General features: G+C 44.8%; 1 protein-coding gene across 1 annotated transcript; it reads right to left on the bottom strand.

Moving 5' to 3' along the window:
* Nucleotides 1-25,961, bottom strand: LOC105897649 (alpha-tectorin-like; the record flags this gene model as incomplete). Its single annotated transcript, XM_012824600.3, has 24 exons — nucleotides 1-86; nucleotides 489-655; nucleotides 1,018-1,263; nucleotides 1,983-2,143; nucleotides 2,701-2,885; nucleotides 4,379-4,498; nucleotides 8,375-8,643; nucleotides 11,369-11,661; nucleotides 12,294-12,482; nucleotides 12,969-13,178; nucleotides 13,791-13,987; nucleotides 14,877-15,441; nucleotides 15,677-16,275; nucleotides 17,492-17,744; nucleotides 18,111-18,407; nucleotides 18,533-18,841; nucleotides 19,278-19,552; nucleotides 19,663-20,242; nucleotides 20,730-20,876; nucleotides 20,971-21,227; nucleotides 24,210-24,363; nucleotides 24,693-24,788; nucleotides 25,182-25,457; nucleotides 25,797-25,961. Coding segments are annotated over 24 exons (6,096 nt in total), but the record flags the coding sequence as incomplete, so codon positions are not given.
* Nucleotides 25,962-26,394: the final 433 nt, after the last annotated feature.

A 26,394-nucleotide genomic window follows, 5' to 3' on the forward strand; every position in this document is an offset into this window, starting at 1 on the left:
TCAGCCACTGGCCCAAACCAGAGGCCCCAGTGAGAGGGAGGCGCTGTCATGGAAACCAACAGCGCGGCGCTGCCTATGGTGGTTACCTGGGTAACAGTGCTGTAAACAGGAAGAGAAAAGGAACAGATTTGTTTTCTTTTTTAACATTTGCATTAGCTAGTTATAGATATGACAATGCGCTAGGCAAAGCATCTGGAACCCTGCTCCATGCGTGACTTGGTTATGTTACAAACTACAGTTCTCTCACAGCCTCATACTCCCATAACACACTTAGACACGCTAATGTATATTGAAATAATCTGATGTGTAAACACTCTGACAAACATTCAGCAAATTTGTAATTTATTAAAACATCTGTGACAAACATATAAGGCTACAACTATAGCCAAACCTTGGGTTAGGGTTAGGGTTAGGATACAACTGTAGCCGAACCTTGCCATTACTCTGCTAGTCAGATTCCCTCCTGGTGTGCTCTAGATGTGGTGAACTTACGGCTGTGCAGTCGTTGCTCGCCACCAGGCACAGGTGGATGCTGCAGTGCAGGTAAACCTTGGAGGAGTTTGCAGTGAAGGCGAACATCCTGAAGGAGAAGCGACCTGATGTGCTGTTGCCATTCTGAAGCAGCTCCACTGTGCGGTCATTGGGGTTGGGGCACCTAGAGGGGGAAGGACATATGGCAAAAGACACAGTGAGGACAATAGGTACTTATGAAGAAGGGAATAAACCCACATGATGAGCAACAGAAAAAGGCTGAACAAATAAGGACTCAAATTATGATGATGTTTAAGAACCTGTGATAGTGTGCTAGTTGGGTGAATAGTTTATGTTTTATATGTTGTAAGAGCTCTATGTCCCTTATTCATTAAGGCACGTGTGATAGTCTGGTAGGGTAAATAGCATGTGTTTTATATGTTGTAAGAGCTCTATGTCCCTTATTAATTGAGGCACGTGTGATAGTCTGGTAGTAAGGTATGCAAGAGGGAAGAGTGGGTGTATTGGTGCGTTGGTATAAATTACTCGTTTATGATGAGGTCCCATCGGATGTGGTAGTCTGCCTGATTGACAGGAGTGGCCCAGCAGGAGTCCATCACCACGGCGATCTGGCGGCTGTCCACTCCCTCCACGTTGACTGCCACGTACATCCGCTGGTTCACCACCACATTCACCATCCCAGAGAACGCGCGGGAGAATCCTGTATCTTCATAGGGAATCATTCGGACACGGTAGGTTCCATTGCCTCCTGGTAACTTCTTAGTCAAAACACTGTAGAAATAAACACAAATAGTTTTTATACAGTTCATTTTATTTAAGACGGGCAGAAAACGTAGTCTTTGATGATAGTGATAGTTCCTCTATGAAGGGCTTTAATTTGGGGGGGGAGGAGTAGTTGATGCACTGTGTGTGTGCTGTAAACATATAATTTTTTTTAAATATTGTGAAAGACTACTATCTGGATGGGGGGCACTCTGTTTTATGAGTGAGGAATAGTAGAATTCAGTCTCTAATTTATTGTGTTTTGGTCACTGAAGAAAAGCTGCAAATCAACCGAGAAAAAGTGAAAGTTCTTTCTACTCATTGTCTAGTATTTATCTCCTCTTTTTTTCCTATTGATATTAGATCACCTCACAGAATGGTTGACACATTGTAAATATTTACTATATTTGAGCCACTTAATGTGTTATGGACATATGAGGGCCTATGTTTTGTAAGAATATTGATGCATAGCTGTGAGAATGTACATTCATGACTGAGAAATGTTTTTTTTGTTTTGTTTTTATGAACATACTAACTGCCAAGATGTGTATGGGGAGGGTGGGTGAGGGTAATCTTGTTCGTGTTTAAAAACAATGAAAACATGGAGGAACAATGCTTGAGATACTGCTTGAGATAACCTGTATATTGTGCAATTCCTTCAATAAATAAATTATATAAAAAAAAAAGAAAAAGGGATAGAAAAGTGCGGACATGAAGGCAAAACCGACCTCTCCAGGGGGTTGATCTCCATGTCCATGGAGAGGGCCTGGGTGAGGGGGTAGACACAGCAGAAGAGCAGTTGTATCCGTCTCTCTCGGCTGATCACGCCACCGACTGAGTTGGCCTCCCCCTGGATTATGTTCTCATAGATGAAGTGGGTGCTGTTGCTCTGTGGGGCAATAGACAGCACATACAGGGGTCAATGTGTGTGTGAGTGTGTTGGGCTGTGTGTGTGTGTGAGTGTGTTGGGCTGTGTGTGTGTGAGAGTGTGTTGGGCTGTGTGTGTGGGTGCTGTTGCTCTGTTGGGGCAACAGACAGCACATACATACAGGGGTAAAATGTCTTTGGTTAGAAAACAACAATGGCTTCATCCATGCGCTGCTGTGAATTCTGAGTAAACATATTTGAACTGTCTGGGGGTTTTGCCATTCTGATTTGAACTTAACACTTAAAGGCAACATCCCTCTAAAGAATAGCTTCTTTTTTAAATGGGGGGCACAGTGGTACAGGAGGTAGAGGAGTCATTTAGTAATCGGGAAGGTTGGAAGGTTGCTAGTTCGATTCCCCTCTCCTCCTTACCAAATGTGTAAGTGTCCTTGAGCAAGACGCTGAACCCCTAACTGCTCCTGATGTATAAATGTAAATTCCTTGTAAGTCGCTTTGGATAAAAGCGTCTGCTAAATGACTAAATGTGTATGTAAATCTTTGGTGTGGAAGCTGCTGTACCCTTAGAGTGGTCTCACAGAGGTGGTTCTCATTGTCGAAGAGGAACTCCACTCGGCCATCTTGGAGTGTGCCGTTGCAGCTGGGGTCGTTGAGGTGGAGGGTGCCCGCTGAGAAGCCTGCTTCGAACAGCTGGCAGCGAGACAGAGACATGGTGCCTGTGCTGCTGGAACAGTACTCCACGGAGTCTGAGGAAGACGGGAGGAGAGAGAGAAAGGTGGAAAGAGGTGAATATGGTGAGGGGAAGAGTGATATGGGAATATAAACAAGGAGGAATATAATAAACTTCTTTCCAACATGGGCCACTCCAATCTGAACTAAAGAACATGAGAACATGGACCACATCAATCTGAACTAAAGAACATGAGAACATGGACCACTCCAATCTGAACTAAAGAACATGGACCACTCCAATCTGAACTAAAGAACATGAGAACATGGACCACTCCAATCTGAACTAAAGAACATGGACCACTCCAATCTGAACTAAAGAACATGAGAACATGGACCACTCCAATCTGAACTAAAGAACATGAGAACATGGACCACTCCAATCTGAACTAAAGAACATGGACCACTCCAATCTGAACTAAAGAACATGAGAACATGGACCACTCCAATCTGAACTAAAGAACATGAGAACATGGACCACTCCAATCTGAACTAAAGAACATGGACCACTCCAATCTGAACTAAAGAACATGAGAACATGGACCACTCCAATCTGAACTAAAGAACATGAGAACATGGACCACTCCAATCTGAACTAAAGAACATGGACCACTCCAATCTGAACTAAAGAACATGAGAACATGGACCACTCCAATCTGAACTAAAGAACATGAGAACATGGACCACTCCAATCTGAACTAAAGAACCTGGACCACTCCAATCTGAACTAAAGAACATGAGAACATGGACCACTCCAATCTGAACTAAAGAACATGAGAACATGGACCACTCCAATCTGAACATGAGAACATGGACCACTCCAATCTGAACTAAAGAACATGGACCACTCCAATCTGAACTAAAGAACATGAGAACATGGACCACTCCAATCTGAACATGAGAACATGGACCACTCCAATCTGAACTAAAGAACATGGACCACTCCAATCTGAACTAAAGAACATGAGAACATGGACCACTCCAATCTGAAGTAAAGAACATGAGAACATGGACCACTCCAATCTGAACTTTTATTTTTATTTTTGCACAGTGTGGAGTGTAGACCCTTTCACATTTCACTACATTTGTTGTATGTGACAAATAAAATACTTGAACTTGAACTTGAACTTGACCTAAAGAACTAAAGAACATGGGCCACTCCAATCTGCCTATCTACAAATGCTTTTCCTCTCTCTCTCCCTCCCTCTCTCCCTCCCTCTCTCCACTCCAATCTGGCTATCTACGACTGCTTTTCCTCCCTCTTTCCCTCCCTCTCTCCCTCTCTCTCTCCCTCTCTCTCTCCCTCCCTCGCTCCACTCCAATCTGGCCTATCTACGACTGCTTTTCCGCGTTCTTAAATCCTGTTCTTAATCTCAGATAAGAAAACTTTCATGGATACCAGACTTGTCCCAGGAACTTCATAAGTGGAGGTAAGAAGAAATGTGTCTTAACTTTTTCTTAACTGCATTCGAAAATGAGGTCCACTGTATGTAGTCAAATTAGACCTTACCAAAGGACTCAGCATAAGGTCTCGGGTGATCCTCATTGCAGAGGCAGCCGTAGACTCCACCTTTCTGGCCACACCACTCGTCTTCATTGCAGTCCAGCTCTTCACAGGGGTCGACCACAGCTGCTCAAAAACAAACATGGCAAATCCAGATGTATTGGTAGAATGAATTGAAATAGGCATAGGCAGAAACAGGTGAGGTGAAATATGATCGGTGGAGACACCTTGATGTATCAGTAGACCACTAGTTGTGACAGTACAGTAGGAAAGTCATAGTCATTTCATTTCATTTAGCAGACGCTTTTATCCAAAGCGACTTACAAGGATGTATACACATTTTTACATTTTACACTGATGGCACACTGCACATCAGGAGCAATTGGGGGTTCAGTGTCTTGCTCAAGGACGCTTCGACAGGGAATTGAACTAACAACCTTCTGATTACTAAACGACTTCTCTACCTTCTGTACCACTGTCGCCCCTCATAACAGGCTTTATGCGCAGTAAGTACTGCACTGCAGGTCATGGTGATGTTGTTATGGCTCAGGCTAAGCAAACAGTCGATGCAGGAACTTTCTGTGGTAGATGTTGATTTATTCTGTGGTAGATGTTGATTTATTCTGTGGTAGATGTTGATTTCTGCCTGGTTTACACCAGAGGTGCTCCCTTCCCTTGCTTTATTATAATACATATATTTCTCTCTGCTATGTGGTTTACCTGCGTAGACTAAACATGAAATTAGGCATTAATAACATTTGCATCGTTATTTGCCAGCTGAACCACTTCAGACATCTGATGCCATGGAAGATTTGCTCCACAGAATTCTGTCCATCACACATCAAAGAGGATTTCAAAGACAGCTGGACAGTCACAGAGCCTGGAGCTGCAGCACGTCGGGGGTTGGGTAGGAGCACGTGTGTGTTGGGTAGGAGCACGTGTGGGGTGTGTGTGTTGGGTAGGAGCACGTGTGTGTTGGGTAGGAGCACGTGTGGGGTGTGTGTGTTGGGTAGGAGCACGTGTGTTGGGTAGGAGCACGTGTGGGGTGTGTGGGTTGGGTAGGAGCACGTGTGTGTTGTTGTAGGAGCACGTGTGTGTTGGGTAGGAGCACGTGTGGGGTGTGTGGGTTGGGTAGGAGCACGTGTGGGGTGTGTGGGTTGGGTAGGAGCACGTGTGGGGTGTGTGGGTTGGGTAGGAGCACGTGTGGGGTGTGTGGGTTGGGTAGGAGCACGTGTGGGGTGTGTGGGTTGGGTAGGAGCACGTGTGTGGGTTGGGTAGGAGCACGTGGGGGGTGTGTGGGTTGGGTAGGAGCACGTGTGGGGTGTGTGGGGTGGGTAGGAGCACGTGTGGGGTGTGTGGGTTGGGTAGGAGCACGTGTTTGACCATTAATTCAAGATCTAACAGTATCATGCCTCTACTTGGGTGATATTTTTTTATTATATTTCCTAAACACAACGGTCAAATTCTAGAATATATATTCAAAAGTCTATGGATAGATAGCTAACGCTATCCGTGATTATTTTGAAGTTATGATGTAGCTAGCGCTCCTATATGCTAACTGCTCGGGGGATCTTATAACATCATAGGTTTGGTAAATGTGTGGTGTTTTAGTGAGCGCCATTTGGCACTGCCGCCTGTGCAAGCACGGCATACTATTCTCATATGTAGTTCCACGTTGGTGGAACGAACTGCCTAGCACTACCAGAGCAGGGGCGTCCCTCTCTACCTTCAAAAAGCTTTTGAAGACCCAACTCTTCAGAGAGCACCTCCCCTCCTAACTGGCACCTGACTAGCACTTAACTTGCACTTCAGCAGTTACATTCCTGCACTTCTTTTTCCTTTCTAGGTCGTTTTTGTAATTCTTATGTAAAGTAGTATTTATTGTTACACCATGTTTTTTATTGCTCTTAGCTTGACTATTCTCTCCCTTGCACGTCGCTTTGGACCAAAGCGTCTGCTAAATGACTAAATGTAAATGTAAATGTGTGGTGTTTTGGTTGTGGTGAGTATGGTAAATGTGTGGTGTTTTGGTTGTGGTGAGTATGGTAAATGTGTGGTGTTTTGGTTGTGGTGAGTATGGTAAATGTGTGGTGTTTTGGTTGTGGTGAGTATGGTAAATGTGTGATGTTTTGGTTGTGGTGAGTATGGTAAAGTTAGTGTAGTACCCTCCTCAGTGACGTTATAAATTCAAATGGTCTGTATGCGATTTAGGTCTTAGTATTGCAGAGTCTGTGACCTTATGAGCAGTGGTGGAATGTAACAAAGTATTTTTACTTCGTTACTTTACTTAAGTACATTTTTACGTATCTGTACTTTACTTAAGTAAAAATAATAGTGCATACTTTTTACTTTTACTCCATTACATTTTTCAGCTATTATCTATACTTTTACTCCGCTACATCTCTACAATATGTGCTGTTACTCGTTACATTTTATGAACATAGTTTTGCCAAAATGTTGCCTACACAAAACCATGGATTGCGTTGCTGTTTTGGAAGTTTAAACCAATCAGGTGGCTCTATCAACTCCAATGATATCAGAGTCCGCGTTTGGCAGCAGCACTAGCGGTAGCTTTGCCTGTTATACCTGAACATTCAACATTCAGCCTGACTACTGCCTATTTAACATGGATCCAGAGTCGGCCTGAACTGAGCCCTCTGATATGAGCCACCCTTGGCCCTATTTATAAGATACGTTCGAGTTCAAAGGCCCCAAGAATGACTCCTGGAGGTTTCAACGCGTTTCCTGTCTACCTCAAAAAAAGGAGTTGCTAGCCTTCAATAATTCACCCTCAAATTTAAAGTAGCATATCGAGGTAAGCAGAGTGATTGCTATGCTAAGTTAATGTCCCTGACTTTTGAATATTGATATATGTATTTAATTCGTTTACTGACATGAAATTATAATGTTATCTAGCGAAATGCATGTTGACATACAGCAATAGCATCAAAAAAACATGATTGGACCTTCATTATATATTTAACGTAGTGGTAAGATAAAGCTGGTAGGTTAGCTATGTCAAGCTAGCGTGCCTTGTTCTGTCCAGTTTTACAATCACATTTGTTTTTCATGTTCCATGTTTCCCTTTTTTACACGTTTACAATTAAATAAAAGATTTAAAGATATCACATGGTGTCTTTATTGGTTTGGCTTAATGGTATTAACTTTGCAAATAATCCCTGGTAGATAACTTGTCATCCGCAGAATTGTAAGATATAGTGTGAACAGTATTACAGATGGTAGGCACAATAAGTACACCAACCTTTCCAATTAACAAATGTTGTTGCGTATAATTATTACTAGTAGTGACATCTGTAGAGGCATTTATTACCAGTAGCTATTTCTTTATCAAAATGGCACAGCCTAGACATTGAGAGACAACCCATTGCGTGAGTACTTTTACTTTTAATACTTAAAGTAAATTTAAAAGTAAGTACTTTTTACTTTTACTTAAGTAGGATTGTTGATGAAGTACTTTTACTTTTACTTTTATCTTCCTGGGTACTTGTACTTTTACTTAAGTACTAAACTTCAGTACTTCCTCCACCACTGCTTATGAGCAACATTCGGCTTAAATAGTTGCATATATTTTGAAAAAATATCCTTAATCCTCCCCTCCGAACTACTGGATGCTGTTTGGTTTTTATTGTCTACCGTTTCTTGGACCATAGTTGTTTATTGAGCGAGGTGTATCAAAAATATCCTTAATCCTCCTCTCCGAACTACTGGATGCTGTTTGGTTTTTATTGTCTACCGTTTCTTGGACCATAGTTGTTTATTGAGCGAGGTGTATCAAAAATATCCTTTCCACTTTCGTTTGATCTGTAGTTTGTAACGGTAACCTCGGTCCACCTCCTGGGGCCGATGATCATGTCATTGGACTTAATAGGTCTTTTGCTTTTAAACTTCCAACAGAAATGTAAGCAATGAAAATGATATACACACACACACACTCACTCACACACACACACACACACACACACACACACACACTGTACTCACAGCAATGCAGTGCAGAACGCCATTCTGTTGTTCGAGGCCCCAGCACAGTGCAAGCCGTCTCATAGGCCTGCACCGCTGAGCACAGCATGCCGTTGGCTGGTGTGTGGGCACAGAGATCGTCCACGCAGGAGGTGAAGTACGCCTGTGGGTCGATATGCAGGTGGCACTGCCAGAACGGGCCGCTGCTGTTGGTGATGACGCTGCAGAGATCTGTGTATTCTGCTCTGAAGCGACACGTTCCGTCTCCAATCCCGTCACTGGCTCCACATCTAGGGAAGATCAGGAGAAGAACATGATCCACAAAAAATCAGTATCAAACATGTTGCAAGTTTGAATGTTAAAGGTGCAAATGGCAGCATTGCCAAAAGGTGCAATAACTTACATTTTATACCTAGAATTTCATTCATTTTATACCTAGAATCTGAATAGTAAACTGGAGAACAGATTAATAGGCCGGTGTGCCTAAAGGGATGGTGTGGTGTGTGTGGTGTGTGTGTGGTGTGTGTGGTGTGTGTGGTGTGTGTGGTGTTGGTGTGTGTGGTGTGTGCCTAAAGGGGTGGTGTGTGTTTGTGTGGTGTGTGTGTGGTGTGTGCCTAAAGGGATGGTGTGTGTGGTGTGTGTGGTGTGTGTGTTGTGTGGTGTGTGTGGTGTGTGTGGTGTGTGCCTAAAGGCATAGTGTGTGTGGTGTGTGTGGTGTGTGTGTTGTGTGGTGTGTGTGGTGTGTGCCTAAAGGCATGGTGTGTGTGGTGTGTGTGTGTGTGCCTAAAGGCATGGTGTCTGTGGTGTGTGGTGTGTGGTGTGTGTGGTGTGCGTGTGGTGTGTGCCTAAAGGGATGGTGTGTGTGGTGTGTGTGGTGTGTGCCTAAAGGGATGGTGTGTGTGGTGTGTGTGGTGTGTGGTTTGTGTAGTGTGTGTGTGGTGTGTGCCTAAAGGGGTGGTGTGTGTGTGGTGTGTGTGGTGTGTGTGTGGTGTGTGTGGTGTGTGCCTAAAGGGATGGTGTGTGTGGTGTGTGTGGTGTGTGCCTAAAGGGATGGTGTGTGTGGTGTGTGTGGTGTGTGTGGTGTGTGTGGTGTGTGTGTTGTGTGGTGTGTGTGGTGTTGGTGTGTGTGGTGTGTGCCTAAAGGGGTGGTGTGTGTTTGTGTGGTGTGTGTGTGGTGTGTGCCTAAAGGGATGGTGTGTGTGGTGTGTGTGTGGTGTGTGTGTTGTGTGGTGTGTGTGGTGTGTGTGGTGTGTGCCTAAAGGCATAGTGTGTGTGGTGTGTGTGGTGTGTGTGGTGTGTGTGTTGTGTGGTGTGTGTGGTGTGTGCCTAAAGGCATGGTGTGTGTGGTGTGTGTGTGTGTGCCTAAAGGCATGGTGTCTGTGGTGTGTGGTGTGTGGTGTGTGTGGTGTGTGCCTAAAGGGATGGTGTGTGTGGTGTGTGTGGTGTGTGCCTAAAGGGATGGTGTGTGTGGTGTGTGTGGTGTGTGGTTTGTGTAGTGTGTGTGTGGTGTGTGTGGTGTGTGGTGTGTGTGGTGTGTGTGTGGTGTGTGGTGTGTGTGGTGTGTGGTGTGTGTGGTGTGGTGTGTGTAGTGTGTGTGGTGTGTGGTGTGTGTGGTGTGTGTGTTGTGTGTGTGTGTGTGGTGTGTGCCTAAAGGCATGGTGTGTGTGGTGTGTGGTGTGTGGTGTGTGTGGTGTGTGGTGTGTGTGTGTGTGCCTAAAGGGATGGTGTGTGTGGTGTGTGTGGTGTGTGGTGTGTGTGTGGTGTGTGGTGTGTGGTGTGTGGTGTGTGTGTGTGTGGTGTGTGTGTGGTGTGTGCCTAAAGGCGTGTGGTGTGTGGTGTGTGTGGTGTGTGGTGTGTGTGTGTGTGCCTAAAGGGATGGTGTGTGTGGTGTGTGTGGTGTGTGGTGTGTGTGTGGTGTGTGGTGTGTGGTGTGTGGTGTGTGTGTGTGTGGTGTGTGTGTGGTGTGTGGTGTGTGTGGTGTGTGGTGTGTGGTGTGTGTGTGTGTGGTGTGTGTGGTGTGTGTGGTGTGTGCCTAAAGGGATGGTGTGTGTGGTGTGTGTGTGTGTGGTGTGTGTGGTGTGTGGTGTGTGGTGTGTGGTGTGTGTGGTGTGTGGTGTGTGGTGTGTGGTGTGTGTGTGTGTGGTGTGTGTGTGTGTGGTGTGTGTGGTGTGTGTGGTGTGTGCCTAAAGGGATGGTGTGTGTGGTGTGTGTGTGTGTGTGGTGTGTGTGGTGTGTGTGGTGTGTGCCTAAAGGGATGGTGTGTGTGGTGTGTGTGTGTGTGGTGTGTGTGGTATGTGTGGTGTGTGCCTAAAGGGATGGTGTGTGTGGTGTGTGTGTTGTGTGGTGTGTGTGGTGTGTGTGTGTGTGTGTGTGTGGTGTGTGTGGTGTGTGTGGTGTGTGTGTGTGTGGTGTGTGTGGTGTGTGTGTGTGTGGTGTGTGTGTTGTGTGGTGTGTGTGGTGTATGTGGTGTGTGTGTGTGTGTGTGTGTGGTGTGTGTGGTGTGTGTGGTGTGTGTGTTGTGTGTGGTGTGTGTGTGTGTGGTGTGTGTGGTGTGTGTGGTGTGTGTGTTGTGTGTGGTGTGTGTGTTGTGTGGTGTGTGTGGTGTGTGTGGTGTGTGTGGTGTGTGCCTAAAGGGATGGTGTGTGTGGTGTGTGTGTGGTGTGTGGTGTGTGGTGTGTGTGGTGTGTGGTGTGTGGTGTGTGTGGTGTGTGTGGTGTGTGTGGTGTGTGTGTGTGTGTGTGTGGTGTGTGTGTGGTGTGTGTGGTGTGTGCCTAAAGGGATGGTGTGTGTGGTGTGTGGTGTGTGGTGTGTGTGTGTGGTGTGGTGTGTGGTGTGTGTGGTGTGTGTGGTGTGTGGTGTGTGTGGTGTGTGGTGTGTGTGGTGTGTGTGGTGTGTGTGGTGTGTGTGGTGTGTGGTGTGTGTGGTGTGTGGTGTGTGTGGTGTGTGTGGTGTGTGTGGTGTGTGGTGTGTGTGGTGTGTGGTGTGTGTGGTGTGTGTGGTGTGTGCTGGACTCACCCAGGTTTGCTTGTATCTGATTTCCAACTTTGACCGAATTGCCTGTCAGTCTGGGCCAGAGTGCCATCGGGCAGGACCTTGTCATCTGCTGGGTTGTCGTTGTGATTCCCACACATCCCACACACAGATTGAGGATAGTTTGGACTCAGGCCGACTAGAAGTGTACTACGACCATCAAACTGGACCACCAGCTCCCCTGAGGCTGCATTCACAACCACAAATCCAGCCTCCCGAGTCACCTGCGCCAGGGAGCCAACCTGAATGCTGTTTGCATTGTTGTCTTGACCATCAACCTGAAAACAAAACATGAGAGCGCTACAGTGAGGTGGGACAGAAGTGTTTGCATTAAAGAGCCTTTTAGATAATAAGGATGTGCCTCAATGCTGTTGTTTTAAATGATTCTCTGATTACATTTTTTTTACTTCATGTTATTTAATTTTTTATATACTTAATTTCTGAGTTGTTTAATGTGTTTTTTTATTTATTTTGTTTTGTTATGGTTTGTTTATTTATTGTTCTTCTGTACTATGTAGCCTCAATCAGGGCATTGCTGCAAAAGAGCCCTGTGCTCAGTCAACTCTCCCTGAATAAACAATGATGATGATGATGATGATGATGATGATGATGTACTGAACTACAAGAACATCCTCACTGAGGAGACCCTTCATGTGCACTGTCCTGTGAGAGGTAGGCAGGCAGTGGTACAGGAGGGAGAGAAGTCGTTTAGTAATCAGAAGGTAATCAGAAGGTTGCTAGTTCGATTCCCACCGTCGAAGCATCCTTGAGCAAGACACTGAACCCCTAATTGCTCCTGATGTGCAGTGTGCCATCAGTGTAAATGTAAAATGTGTATACATCCTTGTAAGTCACTTTGGATAAAAGCGTCTGCTAAATGACTAGATGTTAATAAAGTAAACGTAGGTACCTTGACTCTCCTGTTCTGCCCAATAGTGATGTGGCTTTGTACTCCTCCACGAGAGAGCCACACGTCCACAGTGGACACAAAAGCCGAAATGAAGTTGCCACGGTGACTATTAGCGGCTACTACGCGGAAGGCCAAGGCGTCACGATTCACGTTGCCACAGGAGTGGGTAATCTCATAAGCACAGGTGCCCTGGAGGAGTTGGGTATGGAAAAAAACATGATTATGTACAAAGTTCAAACAAACTCATCTAGAAAAAAAAATTCTTATTATTATTAGGACCTTTCTTTCCATTTGATTTTTACAAGTCTTACAAGTCTTACAAGTCTTTTATTGTCAGATGCACAGAATGACACAGGGTCAGACTGGGCACTGAAATTCTTAGGACAAGGCACCACACAACAACCTACCATAGCATAACATAGCAAACATAATATAACATAACATAACATGACATACACTCTGTACAAGTACTCTGAACATAATTTACATAAATATACAAGATAAATATACAATACAATATGCTAAAACATATACCAACCTATACATATAATACTAACATATATACATATAACATATAATACACATATAGTAACATATAATACACTAAACTACAGAGTAGCAGGTAGTAGATTTCTAGATTTCTAGATTTTTAGATTTCGTTCCTCTCCATCCTACCTGAAAGTGAGCCAAAGCTCCATCGAATGTGAGGTAGTGAGGGTCTCCCCAGACGGTGCAGGTCGACAGGGGACTATAGCAACCCCGGCGGCCATCTCTGACGGAGCACTCCTGGGTCGGGGGACAAGAGGACTGGGTGCAGTGGAGGTCATTTTGGGCAAAACACTCACAGCGCTGAGAGCAGGTGTGTGTCCAGAACTGTTCCCCGATCTGACAACACAAGACAGTAACACTGGCATGAAAAACCATAATGTCATAATGTTATATTGTTATGTGCTTCTTAAAAAGACTGCAACACTGGCATTAAAAATCATAATGTCATAATGTTATATTGTTATGTGCATTAAAAATCATAATGTCATGATGTTATATTGTTATGTGCATTAAAAACCATAATGTCATAATGTTATATTGTTATGTGCATTAAAAATCATAATGTCATAATGTTATATTGTTATGTGCTCCTTAAAATGACTGCAACACTGGCATTAAAAATCATAATGTTATATTGTTATGTGGGGGCGACAGTGGTACAGGATGTAAAGAAGTCGTTTAGTAATCAGAAGGTTGCTAGATTGATTCCCTGTCGAAGCGTCCTTGAGCAAGACACTAAACCCCTAATTGCTCCTGATGTGCAGTGTGCCATCAGTGTAAATGTAAAATGTGTATACATTGTAAGTTGCACATATATAAGTCGCTTTGGATAAAAGCGTCTGCTAAATGACAAAAAAAAATAATAATAAATAAATAAAAATAAATGTGCTTCTTAAAATGACTGCATATGTACAGTTTGACCTCGACCCTTGGTCATTTTGTGATTACCTCAAAGTAGAAGCCGTCGTAAAGACAGCCACACTGTTCCACAGGGACACAGCGCCCCGCGCTCCTCACAAATCCATCGTCACAGAAACAGCCCTCAGCACAGGTCCTGTCACAGCTGGCATCAATGCTGCTGGCACAGGTGTGCCCACACTCTGTGCCACACAGGTCGTAGTGGCTATTCTCTGGACACTCCATTTCTGTTGACGTGGGTAAACATGTCTTTTAAACATTATAACCAACACTGCAGCTGTAAACCTTAAAGGTGCAGTCCCTGATTCCAACCAACACTGCAGCTGTAAAGCTGTAAACCTTAAAGGTGCAGTCCCTGATTCCAACCAATACTGCAGCTGTAAACCTTAAAGGTGCGGTACATGATTCTAAGCAACACTGCAGCTGTAAAGCTTAAAGGTGCAGTCTCTGATTCTAAACCTTAAAGGTGAGGTACATGATTCTAACCAACACTCAAAACAACTCTTGAGTTCACACACAGTCCTGGCTCTGTAAACTGGGAACAAACCTAGTGGCTCAGACCAAGCAATAAACCATTTCAACCAATCAACGTGTGGCTTCAGGAGCATGGAAGGGAGGGATGTAATAGGATGAACTATTCTCATTTGTAGTTCCACGTTGGTGGAATGAACTACCTAGCACTACCAGAGCAGGGGCGTCCCTCTCTACCTTTAAGAAGCTTTTGAAGACCCAACTCTTCAGAGCACTTCCCGTCCTAACTGGCGCTTCGACTAGTGTGTAACTTGCAATTACAGCAGTTACATTTCTGCACTTCTTTTTCTTTTTTATTTCATTTTGTTATATTTCTTATGTAAAGTAGTATTTATTGTTACACCAGGTTCTATTGCTCGTAGCTTGACTATTCTCTCCCTTGTACGTCGCTTTGGACAAAAGCGTCTGCTAAATGACTAAATGTAAAATGTAATGAACTCAAATATCAACAACCTTTTTGCCAGAATCACGGATTGTACCTTGAATAGATATTTGAAATACATTGTTTTGATTGCTTCTGGTAAGATGGTAAAGATTCAAACAACAAGAGTACAGCAGAGTTTGAGCCAGGTCCTGGAAACTTACGGCAGGTGACGTTTTGACGCCAGGGGTAGATAACGGCATTTGCAGTTTGGCATGCGCTGACATATGCTTCCGTCGCACGGCAGACGACTTCATTTCTGTTCCCAGACAGGCACACGTCAAAGACACAGTCGTTGAAGAATGGCTGGGGGTCCACGTGGGCATGGCAGAAGCTCAGTGGTCCATCGCTAGCTCTGAGTAGCTCACACTGGGCACGGGCTCTCGAGTCATCTTGGCACACTGGGCAGGAGTTTCCACATCCTCCAGTACAGGGCACGCCGTCATCAACCTTCCAGTAGTCTCCAAAATCAGAAGCAAGGACGGCCACATAGCCAGAACCCTCTTCCTCGATGGTCAAGTCGTCACCCTGGAGGCCGTTGAAGTTTCCACACAGGCCACATGTGGCACCGCTGTAGTTGGATGGCACTGTGATGTCCACCGCCCACCGGGCATTGTACCCGACAGTCAGACCGAAGTCTGTTTTCACAAACGTGTGCAGTCCGTTGGCATAGACAGACACTCTGCCCCCGTCAAGAAGGACTGGCAGGTTTCTTGTCTCCCCATTCACCTGAAGTCAGAGTCAGAAGAATTAGGTGTTATTTGAATAGGATTATACGACAAGCAGAGACTAATGTTATCACAACAAATAAGAATAGATGACAGGTTGAGAAAACTGGTTCCACCATGATGGAATGAGAATGAAGATGACCTAAACAAATAATTTGAACTTGATTGATTGATTGATTGATTGATTGATTGATTGATTTATTTAAGCCTCAGAAAACAGGGAACTTAACCCTTACCTGCACAGTCTCCCGATTGTCTTTTGAGATGTACACCAGATGTCCAGACACATTGACGTAAACTGCAACGGTGATGGAGACCTGCAGACCATTCCACGCCTCATTCCTGGCCTCCACCTGAAAGTGAGGTAGGCCTCGTGTTCCATCGCAAACTGACGCCAGGACGTAACGACACGTACCCTGGAAGTCAAAGGCGCGTCCGTCAAAGGAGGTGTAGTGTGGGTCTCCAGAGGCAGAGCAGGTGGCTTCAGGTTTAGGGTGGCAGCCGTACTGTCCATCCACGACTCGACAAGAGTCCTGAGCACCGCAAGAAGAGGCCATGCAATTCGACTGTCCGGTGATGCCATTACACTGGCACACGAACTGGCACTCCTCACCATACCAGTAGCGCTCTCCACTCTGTCTATAGCGCCCGCCATGGTGGCAGCCACAACCCGTGGGTGACACACAACGATCCCCGCTCAGGAGGAACCCGTCATTGCACTGGCACCCCTCCTGACACTGCTGAGTACACAGGAAGGGGAAAGACAGGCTTGGGCAGGAGGCGGGGCAGGATGTTCCACATGGCTCATAATGGCTGTTGGGTGGGCAGGTTACCGCTATAAAGAGGAAATAAAAGTCAGTTCAATTTCAAAAGATTTTTTAGCTGTTTACATATTTATTTATTACATATGTCAGGATTAACCAGAACCAGACCCCCCAGGATTTCGCGATGTTGCCATAGCAACTATTAACGCAAATTCACCTAATCCCTGTGAATTCAGCGTGTTGATGCAACTTAAACCAATCATCGCAACTTTCCCGCAAATTTGACAAATCATCGTCGTCTCCCACAACTCCTTCCCTTCTGCCTTACCCCGAGGCTACACCAAGGGCGGAAATTCTGCCCTGCAGATGTGGTGCGGACACTAGCAGAGTTCTAATCCGTTGTAAACGATGAGAAGGGCTACACCAGATGTGGAAACGGAATAAAACATGCTGCCCATGTCCACCGAATATTCAGAAATAGACCTGGCTTCTATTTTTATTATTTTTTGATACGTGGTTGCGTGGCCCTTTTTACATAGAGTCTGGTAATAAATCTATGAAATATAATTCAATTATATATTTTGCTGTGAATAATGAAGGAAGCAATGAATCCGATTATTTCCCAAACCCTCGAGAACTGTTACCATGGAGATTTAACATTACTTTCTGATTGAAAATACGGTGGCAGCTAGTGTTGAAGAATAGATGACTTGAAATTGGACGACTTTAAATTCATGTATTAAATTGAACAATATAAACACCTATGCGGAAAAATGCCATAACCGATTAATAAGCACTTTGCCACCGCAAAAAGAATGAGAACGGCAGAAATGCAGGCAGGGCGTCAGACGACGAGACAGATCACAGTGACACAGGCCGTTTTTTTCTCTGTAGTATGTGAAGGCTGAGACATTCATAAAATTCTATTTAGTCTTACTGATGGTCCTTTTGTTCTGCAACAGGTGCACTTCGTAGTGGATAAGTAAAGCCTATGCTGCTAGATTTTTGCTGTCCTGGTAATCTTTTGTTTGGCATGTTGGCAAGGTTATTTAGAGGACCATTTCTAAGTGGTTTTGTTCTTTAATTAATGTTTGTTTATTAATGACCTACTCTTCAACAAATGACTCAATTGTAATTACAAAAAGGGAAATTCACAACTTTTTATCGCAATTTAAAAAACACTGCAATTATTTGGAAAAGCATTAAGGAAATCAGGAATTTTAGGCCACAACTATCTACAAAAAAGGCAAAATCCTGGGGGGGACTTAAGAGCCGTCGTTCTCTTACCACAGTTGGTGATGTCCCTCCATTCTCCTACTGTGATGCCACTCTGTTGACAAAGCAGGGTGTAGCCACGCAGAGCCTCGCACAGTGCCTCTCGAGTACCACGTGTCCTCGCCAGAGCCTGGGCGCAGTCTTCAATCTGTGCCGAGGGGTCCAGCATCGCTTGGCACTGGCTAAAAGGACCGTGTGCCCTTCCCATGATGCCACAGAGCTCTCTGAACTGGCTAGTGTTCTGGTAGTGTCCGGGTTCCAAGACCTGGGGGCAACATTGGTACAGGAGGTAGAGAAGTCGTTTAGTAATCAGAAGGTTGTTAGTTCAATTCCCTGTGGAAGCATCCTTGAGAAAGACACTGAACCCCTAATTGCTCCTTATGTGCAGTGTGCCATCAGTGTAAATGTAAAAAATGTGTATACATCCTTGTAAGTCGCTTTGGATAAGTGTGCAGTGTGCCATCAGTGTAAATGTAAAATGTGTATACATCCTTGTAAGTCGCTTTGGATAAAAGCGTCTGCTAAATGACTAAATGTAAAAATGTGTATACATCCTTGTAAGTCGCTTTGGATAAAAGCATCTGCTGAATGACTAAATGTAAAATGTAAGTGTAAAGACCTGAGGTTCCACACAGAATGCTAACAGGGAGCCATCTCTCCAGCTGTCCCCAAACTGCTGTGAGTCGTAGAGGGGAACTCCAGCGGGGGAGAGGAAGTCGTCGCGAAGGTCTCCATTCAGGTCTCCACACAGGCCTCCCAGAGTGCCGTTGTAAATGCCAGGAGCGGTGATGCGGATGACATGTGGCCAGTCAGCTCTCACCATCACTCCGAAGTTGGTCTCTATGACAACACCTTTTACACTGCTGTGGTAGATGTGAATATGACCTGAGCTGACACTGAAAGGAATGCCCACTGTTTGCCCATCCACCTAATGAGAGAACATTAGGTTTATGCTTAGAGATGTGTTATCACGGTATTAAAAGTGAGAAGTTTGTTTTCTGTGTCAGGCTCGCTAGTTAGACATGTCTGTGTCTAAGTATGTAAACAACTTACCTTTGTTGTGGCTCCCTCCCCCATCTCCACAGAAACTTGTGTTCCTTCTGCTTCAAACTTCAGGTGTCTGGCAAAATCTCCAAGGCCTGTGGGAACTTTCTCGACACTTACTTGAAAATGAGGTAATTCTGATTGACCCCTGACCCTCGCCAATGTCAGACCACAGGCACCTGGGTAATGGAAGGTCGTTCCATCAAAGGTGCGATACGACCCGTAACCCTCCACCCAGCAGGTGGCGTAGCTGAGAGGTCTGCAGCTCCGCACACCACCGTGGGCCTCACACACCTCCAGCTCACTGCAGCTGTGTGCCTGTGAAGGGACCGACATTTGATAGTTAGTTTAATAAATATATTCCATAGGCAATAATTCAATATATCTGACCTAGTGGTCATTTTAGTGTTATGTGGATTTTTGTGAGATTGTTCTAAACTTCTCACGTGTATTCTGTTCCTGGCCTACATGAGGTGTGAGAAAGCCATCAAAGCTCCCCCCCCCCCCTGACTAGAGACAGATAATAATTAGCATCTAGGTATCCACCCACCCCTTGCTTTCCCAGAGTTAAAAGACTGTGATTTCGAAGAGACAGTCAGTGAAAGAGATTTAGGTGAACACACTCAGTGAAATCTAATTCTCTGTTCCTCCTCTGGTGCGCACCATTGAAAGAATAAAACCTGGACTTGGTTTTTCATCACAATCTGACTTGAGTCTCCGATACATTTGAGGATATAGAAATAATTCCTTTCACCTGGCAGCTCATTGTCCCTTGAGTACAGAGGCAGCGCCTCCCACAGTCCTGGTCTAGCACCACTGTCTCCCCAGCTGTATAGTACCGCCCCTCGAAGGTGCAGCCACAGTCACTCTGCAGAACACACTGCCCGCCGCTTAGGACATGGCCAGCATTACAGATGCAGCTCTCCAGGTTGGGCAGTGGGCAGTTCAGTGGAGCATTGGGGTCGCCGCAGGTTGCAGGGCATCCAGTTCCTTGAGACTCAAAGTGGCTGTTGACTTGACAGGGGATTTCTATAGAAGGAGGAAAAAATTGGTGTTTTCAATGCCTGTGTCGGACAACTTTTCCAACATGACTCGGTTACTGGATTCATCATATTGTACATGAGAGAAGCAGCACTCACCACAGAATCCCTCTCTCCTCCACTGGCCCAACTGAACGCCCTCCTGTTGACACTGGGCAGCATACACGTTGAGTGCTCGGCAGAGGATGGGCTGGTAGCCGTCACTCACACACAGATCATACACACAGTTTTCTACAAATCTCTGTGGAGACAGCATCGAGTGACAGGAAACAAACGGGCCGACATTATTGCTGAGGATTCCACAGTGGGCGGTGTTTCCGTAAAGAGTCCTTTGGTTATCGGTGCAGGCAGCACAAGCCAGCCCTGCACATCGCACGGCCTGGCAGCCAGGGTCCGTGTCTCCTGAGGCCTTCCAGCTGTTGGCAAACTCCACGTCTGAGCTCACCAGCTGCCCACCAGGGGTTCGGAAGTCATCGTGAGGGTGGTGGTTGAAGTTGCCACACAGGCCACAGGTGGCGTTCTGGTACTCGTAGGGCACTGAGATTCTGACGTGGTGATAGGCGTCGTACGTGACCAGCAGGCCAAAGTCTGTGCTGACAGCCACGGAGAAACCTGATTGGTAGACCTGGACGGCCCCGTTTTGGAGGGCGAATGGGGTCGTCACAAAAACACCGTTGACCTGAAGGAGAACGCTACCGTTAACACTGGGCTGAAAGGAGAATGCTACCGCTAATGCTACCGTTAACACTGGGCTGAATGGGAGAATGCTACCGTTAACACTGGGCTGAATGGAGAATGCTACTGCTAATGCTACCGTTAACACTGGGCTTGAATGGAGAATGCTACCGTTAACACTAGGCTGAAAGGAAAATGCTACCGCTAATGCTACCGTTAACACTGGGTTTGAATGGAGAATGCTACCGCTAATGCTACCGTTAACACTGGGCTGAATGGGAGAATGCTACCGTTAACACTGGGCTGAATGGAAGAATGCTACCGTTAACACTGGGCTGAAAGGAGAATGCTACCGCTAATGCTACCGTTAACACTGGGTTTGAATGGAGAATGCTACCGCTAATGCTACTGTTAACACTGGGCTGAATGGGAGAATGCTACCGTTAACACTGGGCTGAATGGAAGAATGCTACCGTTAACACTGTACTTACCAACGCTTGGTAGTGATGGTCTTTGACCAGCTCAATTTCCTCACCGTAAACCCACACTCTTGCAAGACGGGTCCACGACACATGTGTGCTGCCCCGATGCTCATTCTTCCCTTCAATACGATAGTAGGGCAGTCCATTGTCACAAGCCTGGTAGACGTTTGAGCGAAAAATAATTAAAGCTTCCAAACTAAAAACCCAATTAATTACCCCATCTTTTTAAAAAGCAATAACTGAATCCTACCTCGGAGAGTATGTACGTGCAGGTTCCCTGGAAGTGAAAGACTTTCGCGTCAAAGGTGTAGTAGTGGGGGTCGCCCGAGACGGTGCAGGTGCGTCGCTGAATATTCTGGCAGGAGTACTGGAAGGCCGCCGCGTGACACGCCTGGGAATAGGTGCAGGGCTCTCGCTGGCACTGGAGGACGCCTTCTCTGACGCAGGTGCATCTTTGCTGACAGGTGGCATCTGTCCAGAAAGAGTCTCCAGCCTGCACAGTAACACCTAAGCCAGGTGTCGGCAAATAACCACACACACACACACACACACACACACAGAGATGATAAGCCAGGTGTCGGCATTAGTTTTGTTTTTCGTTATTGCTTTGGTGTCATTTCTGCAGGGTGGTGGTTTCATGCCGGAGCGAAAGAACTACAAAAGTGCACAGCCTGGGTGGGTGGGTGGGTGGGGACGACAGGTGTGTTCTCTGCACCTCACATGATCGTAGACCAATTCAAGGTGATACGGTGATAAGGTGATACCTAAACTGATTGCCTTTAAAAACAAACCTCATAGAGTGGCAAAATATTGCGTACTGTTTCTTTAAAATAATAATTCTTTATCATGTCTAAACTTATTCACTATTATAGTGTTTTATGAGCTTGGTGTGCCTGTGTACCGAGTGACCATTTTATGGCCATATAGAAAACAAGTGTCATTTGTATCACATGTACAGTACCAGTCAAAAGTTTGGACACACCTTTAATTTTTTTGAGAAGTGTTTTCTTTACTTTTATTATTTTCTACATTGTAGATTCATACTGAAGACATTTAAACTACGAAAGAACACATATGGAATGATGTACTAAACAAAAAAAGTGTTATCTACCATAATATATAATAATAAAAGTAAAGAAAAAACTTTTTAAAAAATGAGAAGGTGTGTCCAAACTTTTGACTGGTACTGTATGCATGACTGTTATAGTAAGTGGCTGTAGTGAATTAGTTAATTCCCAAACTGATTGAATAAAGAATGTTAGAGCGCTATAATAGAAATTGTACATCTACCGAAGATAGAAACTTGCCTGCAAGATGTAAAATCTTGGATGGCTAACAACTTCCTGCTCCTCAACTCTGATAAAACTGAGGTTATGCTTGTAGGCCCCGATCAATTGAGAATGACACTATCTAGCCATCTATCCACACTCGATGGCATCCCAACACCCAATACTAGCATCAAAAACCTTGGTGTAACTATCAACCAAGACCTCCTACTTGACTCACACATAAAACAGATCTCAAAGACATCATTTTTTCAGCCCTAAATGACCTGGCTCCAAACTACCTTAAGGAATTAGTTGTCCCCTACTGCCCTCCAAGACCGCTCCGTTCCCAGAGTGCAGGCCTCCTCGTAATTCCAAGAATATCAAAAACCACAATAGGAGGCAGAGCCTTTAGCTACCGAGCCCCCCGCCTCACACACACACACACACACACACACACAATAGGAGGCAGAGCCTTTAGCTACCGAGCCCCCCTCTTCACACACACACACACACACACACACACACACACACACACACACACAATAGGAGGCAGAGCCTTTAGCTACCGAGCCCCCCTCCTCACTCACACACACACACACACACACACACACACACAATAGGAGGCAGAGCCTTTAGCTACCGAGCCGCCCGCCTTTGGAACAATCTCCCTGCCTCCATCCGAGATGCAGACACCCTACCTATATTCAAATCGAGACTAAAGACATTCCTCTTTATATGCAGACACCCTACCTATATTCAAATCGATAAAGACATTTCTCTTTAGTGCATCTATAGCCACAAGTAATTGCGTCAACAAACCCATCACCTGCTGGGCCAGCCAGCCAGCAAGCATAACTAGACATATCTGAACACACAATAATACAAATTAAAATATATAACACTGGGCTACAGACAGCGTATGTTGTATCCTGGAACCCTAACAAAACTTACAACTAAAATCTCCATATGTACCAAACCAAACTAAATGCTAAATGCCAGCATAACTAAACATATCTAATGCAAAACTAAACTAAATGCCAAACCAAACTAAATGCTAAATCCCAGCATAACTAAACACATCTAAACACATGCAATACCCCCCTAATCAACAAAACTGGGCTACAGACAGCGTATGTTGTACCGTGAAGGAGTGCGATAGATCCCGGGTACAGCATACGGTGCGTTTTGCGACTGTCACCAGCCAATTGGGCACTGTTGTGCACCCTTACAAAGCTTATGACTAAAATCTCTGCATGTCCCCAAACCTAACTAAATACTAAATAATATTCCCATACACCTAGCCAGGCAGCCTCTCTCTCTCTCTCTCTCTCTCTCTCTCTCTCTCTCTCCTTTCATATCACATTGCTAATGCCTATAATAACACTGATAAAATGGCCATATTGCCTACTGTAAATCTACTACCCAAAGGTATCTCCTTTTCTGCTTCTGAAATTGATGTCTACTAACAAAAATGTTCTCTCTCCCTTATAGCATGTTCCAATTGCTGATGGAAGTTGAAACATTGCTCCTCACCCCCACTACTTCTCATCTACGCATATGGACAGCCAAACTCTACCCACTCACACTGTTCTTTTTCTTTCTCTCCTAATCTAGACTATCTTCGCCAAGGGACGCTGCTGTAGTCTCTCCACCCGGTCTACCTGTAGAAACCCTCGGCCAATTGCACCCACCACCACCGTACTGCCGTACACTTACTCTACCCCTTACCCTATGCTAGCATTTATATACAATATATATTATTACCACCATCGACATATTTCTCTGTTCCTACTCCCCTTACCCCTGTAACAGTAACCCTATGAGCACAGCGTGTACCCACTAAACTGGTCTTGTCTGTATCATGTATTTACCACCGGATGTCTGTATATATATTATGTACGTCTACCAAATGCAGGCTATGTACAACACCTGTTGTTTCCCTTCCCCTTCTGCCACACAACCCTCCCCCCTTCCCCCCTTCCTATCTCCACCCGGCCGACCTCAAGCAGATGGGTTCCCCCTTATGTGCCGTGGTTCTGCTTATGGTTCCTTCCTGACTAACAGGGAGTTTTTTCTTGCCCGTGTTGCCATTGTGCTTGCACTAAGGGGGTTTCAGGCTCTGGGCTCTGTAAAGCGCCTAGAGACAATTGTATTGTTATGGCGCTATATAAATAAAATTGAATTGAATTGAATTGAATTGAATAATCATTTTTTAAATTACCATTATATTGGCACCCTCGTGGTCCATCCTCAATCTGGAAGACCCAGCGACCTGGCCTGTTGACGTTGCTAGTGTACCTTAAATTGGTGATGTTGCTCCTGAAGGAGCCGGGGATTGAGAAATGATGTGCTGAGTCGCTGGTGTCATAGCCGGCCTGCCAAACAAGAATCAGAATCAGAATCAGAATCAGAATCAGAATCAGAAAGGTTTTTACTGCCAAGTAGGTTTTCACCTACGAGGAATTTTTTGTGGTACGTTGGTGCAAACAATAAACATACACAATAAACAATACACATATTAAGTTACAGCAGGAGTGTGCAAAAAAGGGATTAGAGTCCGTGTTGGGGGGCGAGAGAGAAAGTGAGAGTTGAGAGGAAAACGTTCATCCATTTCTTTCTAGACTATCATGTTATAGGTCTTGCCCATTCTTGATGTTTTGTTTTTTGAGGACCTCGAGACATTTAGCCTGTATGGTCCGCTTACCTGCACAGATCTGCTTGTCGCTGACATGGCACCATAATTCATCAGTGTAAATGAACTTTGACCCCCGGAGATCAGGACCACTTGGAATGAGATTTCCTTGGATAATGAGACAAGAGTAGGATGTTGGAGTACTGATTGTCGTAGAATTGAGTAGTTTTACTTTTTAAAATCATTTCAAAGCCAGTTCCATTACAAGTTAATGCTTCTTTTGTCCCAGACAGTAGTTCAATTATTAAATTGATGAAGCTTCAGAAAACATAATATGGTCTTTAAAGTACTTGCACTTCAGCAGTTACATTCCTGCACTTCTTTTTCCTTTTTTCTAGGTCGTTGTTTTCTAATTCTCATGTAAAGTAGTATTTATTGTTACACCATGCTTTTTATTGCTCTTAGCTTGACTGTTCTCTCCCTTGTATGTCGCTTTGGACAAAAGCGTCTGCTAAATGACTAAATGTAAAATGTAAATGTTTTTAAAAAAAATTGATTTACTGTTCCGGAGGAGCTGTAATATTCCACTCTGTCCCATGTTGCAACAAAGACCCAGGAGGCTGAGAAGCCTATTCCAGGGAAGTACTGGTTGATGTCCGTTGACGCTTGCTGGAGGACACCGCCACTGGTGTGCTCGCGGTAGGATATGGTGCCGCTGAATCGGTTATCAAGGTCTGTCCAGAAGGGGGAGACGATGTTGCGGCCTGCACCAGGAAATCGGTACGGACTATATCTAGCCCATCCACTGTCAAAAGTGAGAAATCCGTTGCTGTTAACCTGCAACACCAATTGATCCATCAATAAAGGAAAACTCAAATCAGCTACTAGATAGAAAAGTTGTAAGTTGTCTGTGAATGATAAATGTTTGTTAGCCTTTTCTGGATTCTTTTCTTCAGATATTGACATCGTAATTGACAAATACAGACTGATTATTATTTCTTTGGCTCTGCTGTTTCCAGGAAAGCATTTGTACCTGGGACTCCTAATCTGAGCTGAACACTATCGGTTGAAGCTTTAGATCTGGCCAGGTTCCACAGACTTACAGACAGAGTTATTTCATTTATTTGTGTGTACATGTATGTGTTTGTTTGTTTGTTTGTTTGTTTATTTACTTACGTATATCTGGGTTGATGTATAACCGAAATAGTTAAATGGTCGTGATATGCTAGCGGTGGTCCAGCCATCATCGACACGATGGGAATATGAATCCCCTGGTCCGAAAGGGTAAAACACACCTGGAAGGAAAGTTGGAAAGTTAGAGATCCATAGACCTACAGCACATCATCTTGTACAGATATGGGATGCTCACTATGTTTCTGAAAGCCATGTATCCCTGGGGTACACAAATCCCTATGAAATGTGCCAAACTGACCAGAGCCTTGTAGACCAAGTACATATCAGTCCCCCTAAGCAAAATGATAGGTATGCTACATTTCTATGTAGCTTCATATATATTTTCCTCAGGCCCAAAGGGGTCAAATGCACCTGGAGTTTTCAGAAACGTATTGATCCATAGTCCTACAGCACATCATCTTATCCTACAGTACATCATCTTATTGATCCATAGTCCTACAGCACATCATCTTATCCTACAGCACATCATCTTATCCTACAGCACATCATCTTATTGATCCATAGTCCTACAGCACATCATCTTATCCTACAGTACATCATCTTATTGATCCATAGTCCTACAGCACATCATCTTATCCTA

This window comes from Clupea harengus, chromosome 1 (assembly GCF_900700415.2).
Source record: "Clupea harengus chromosome 1, Ch_v2.0.2, whole genome shotgun sequence".
NCBI lineage: Eukaryota > Metazoa > Chordata > Actinopteri > Clupeiformes > Clupeidae > Clupea > Clupea harengus.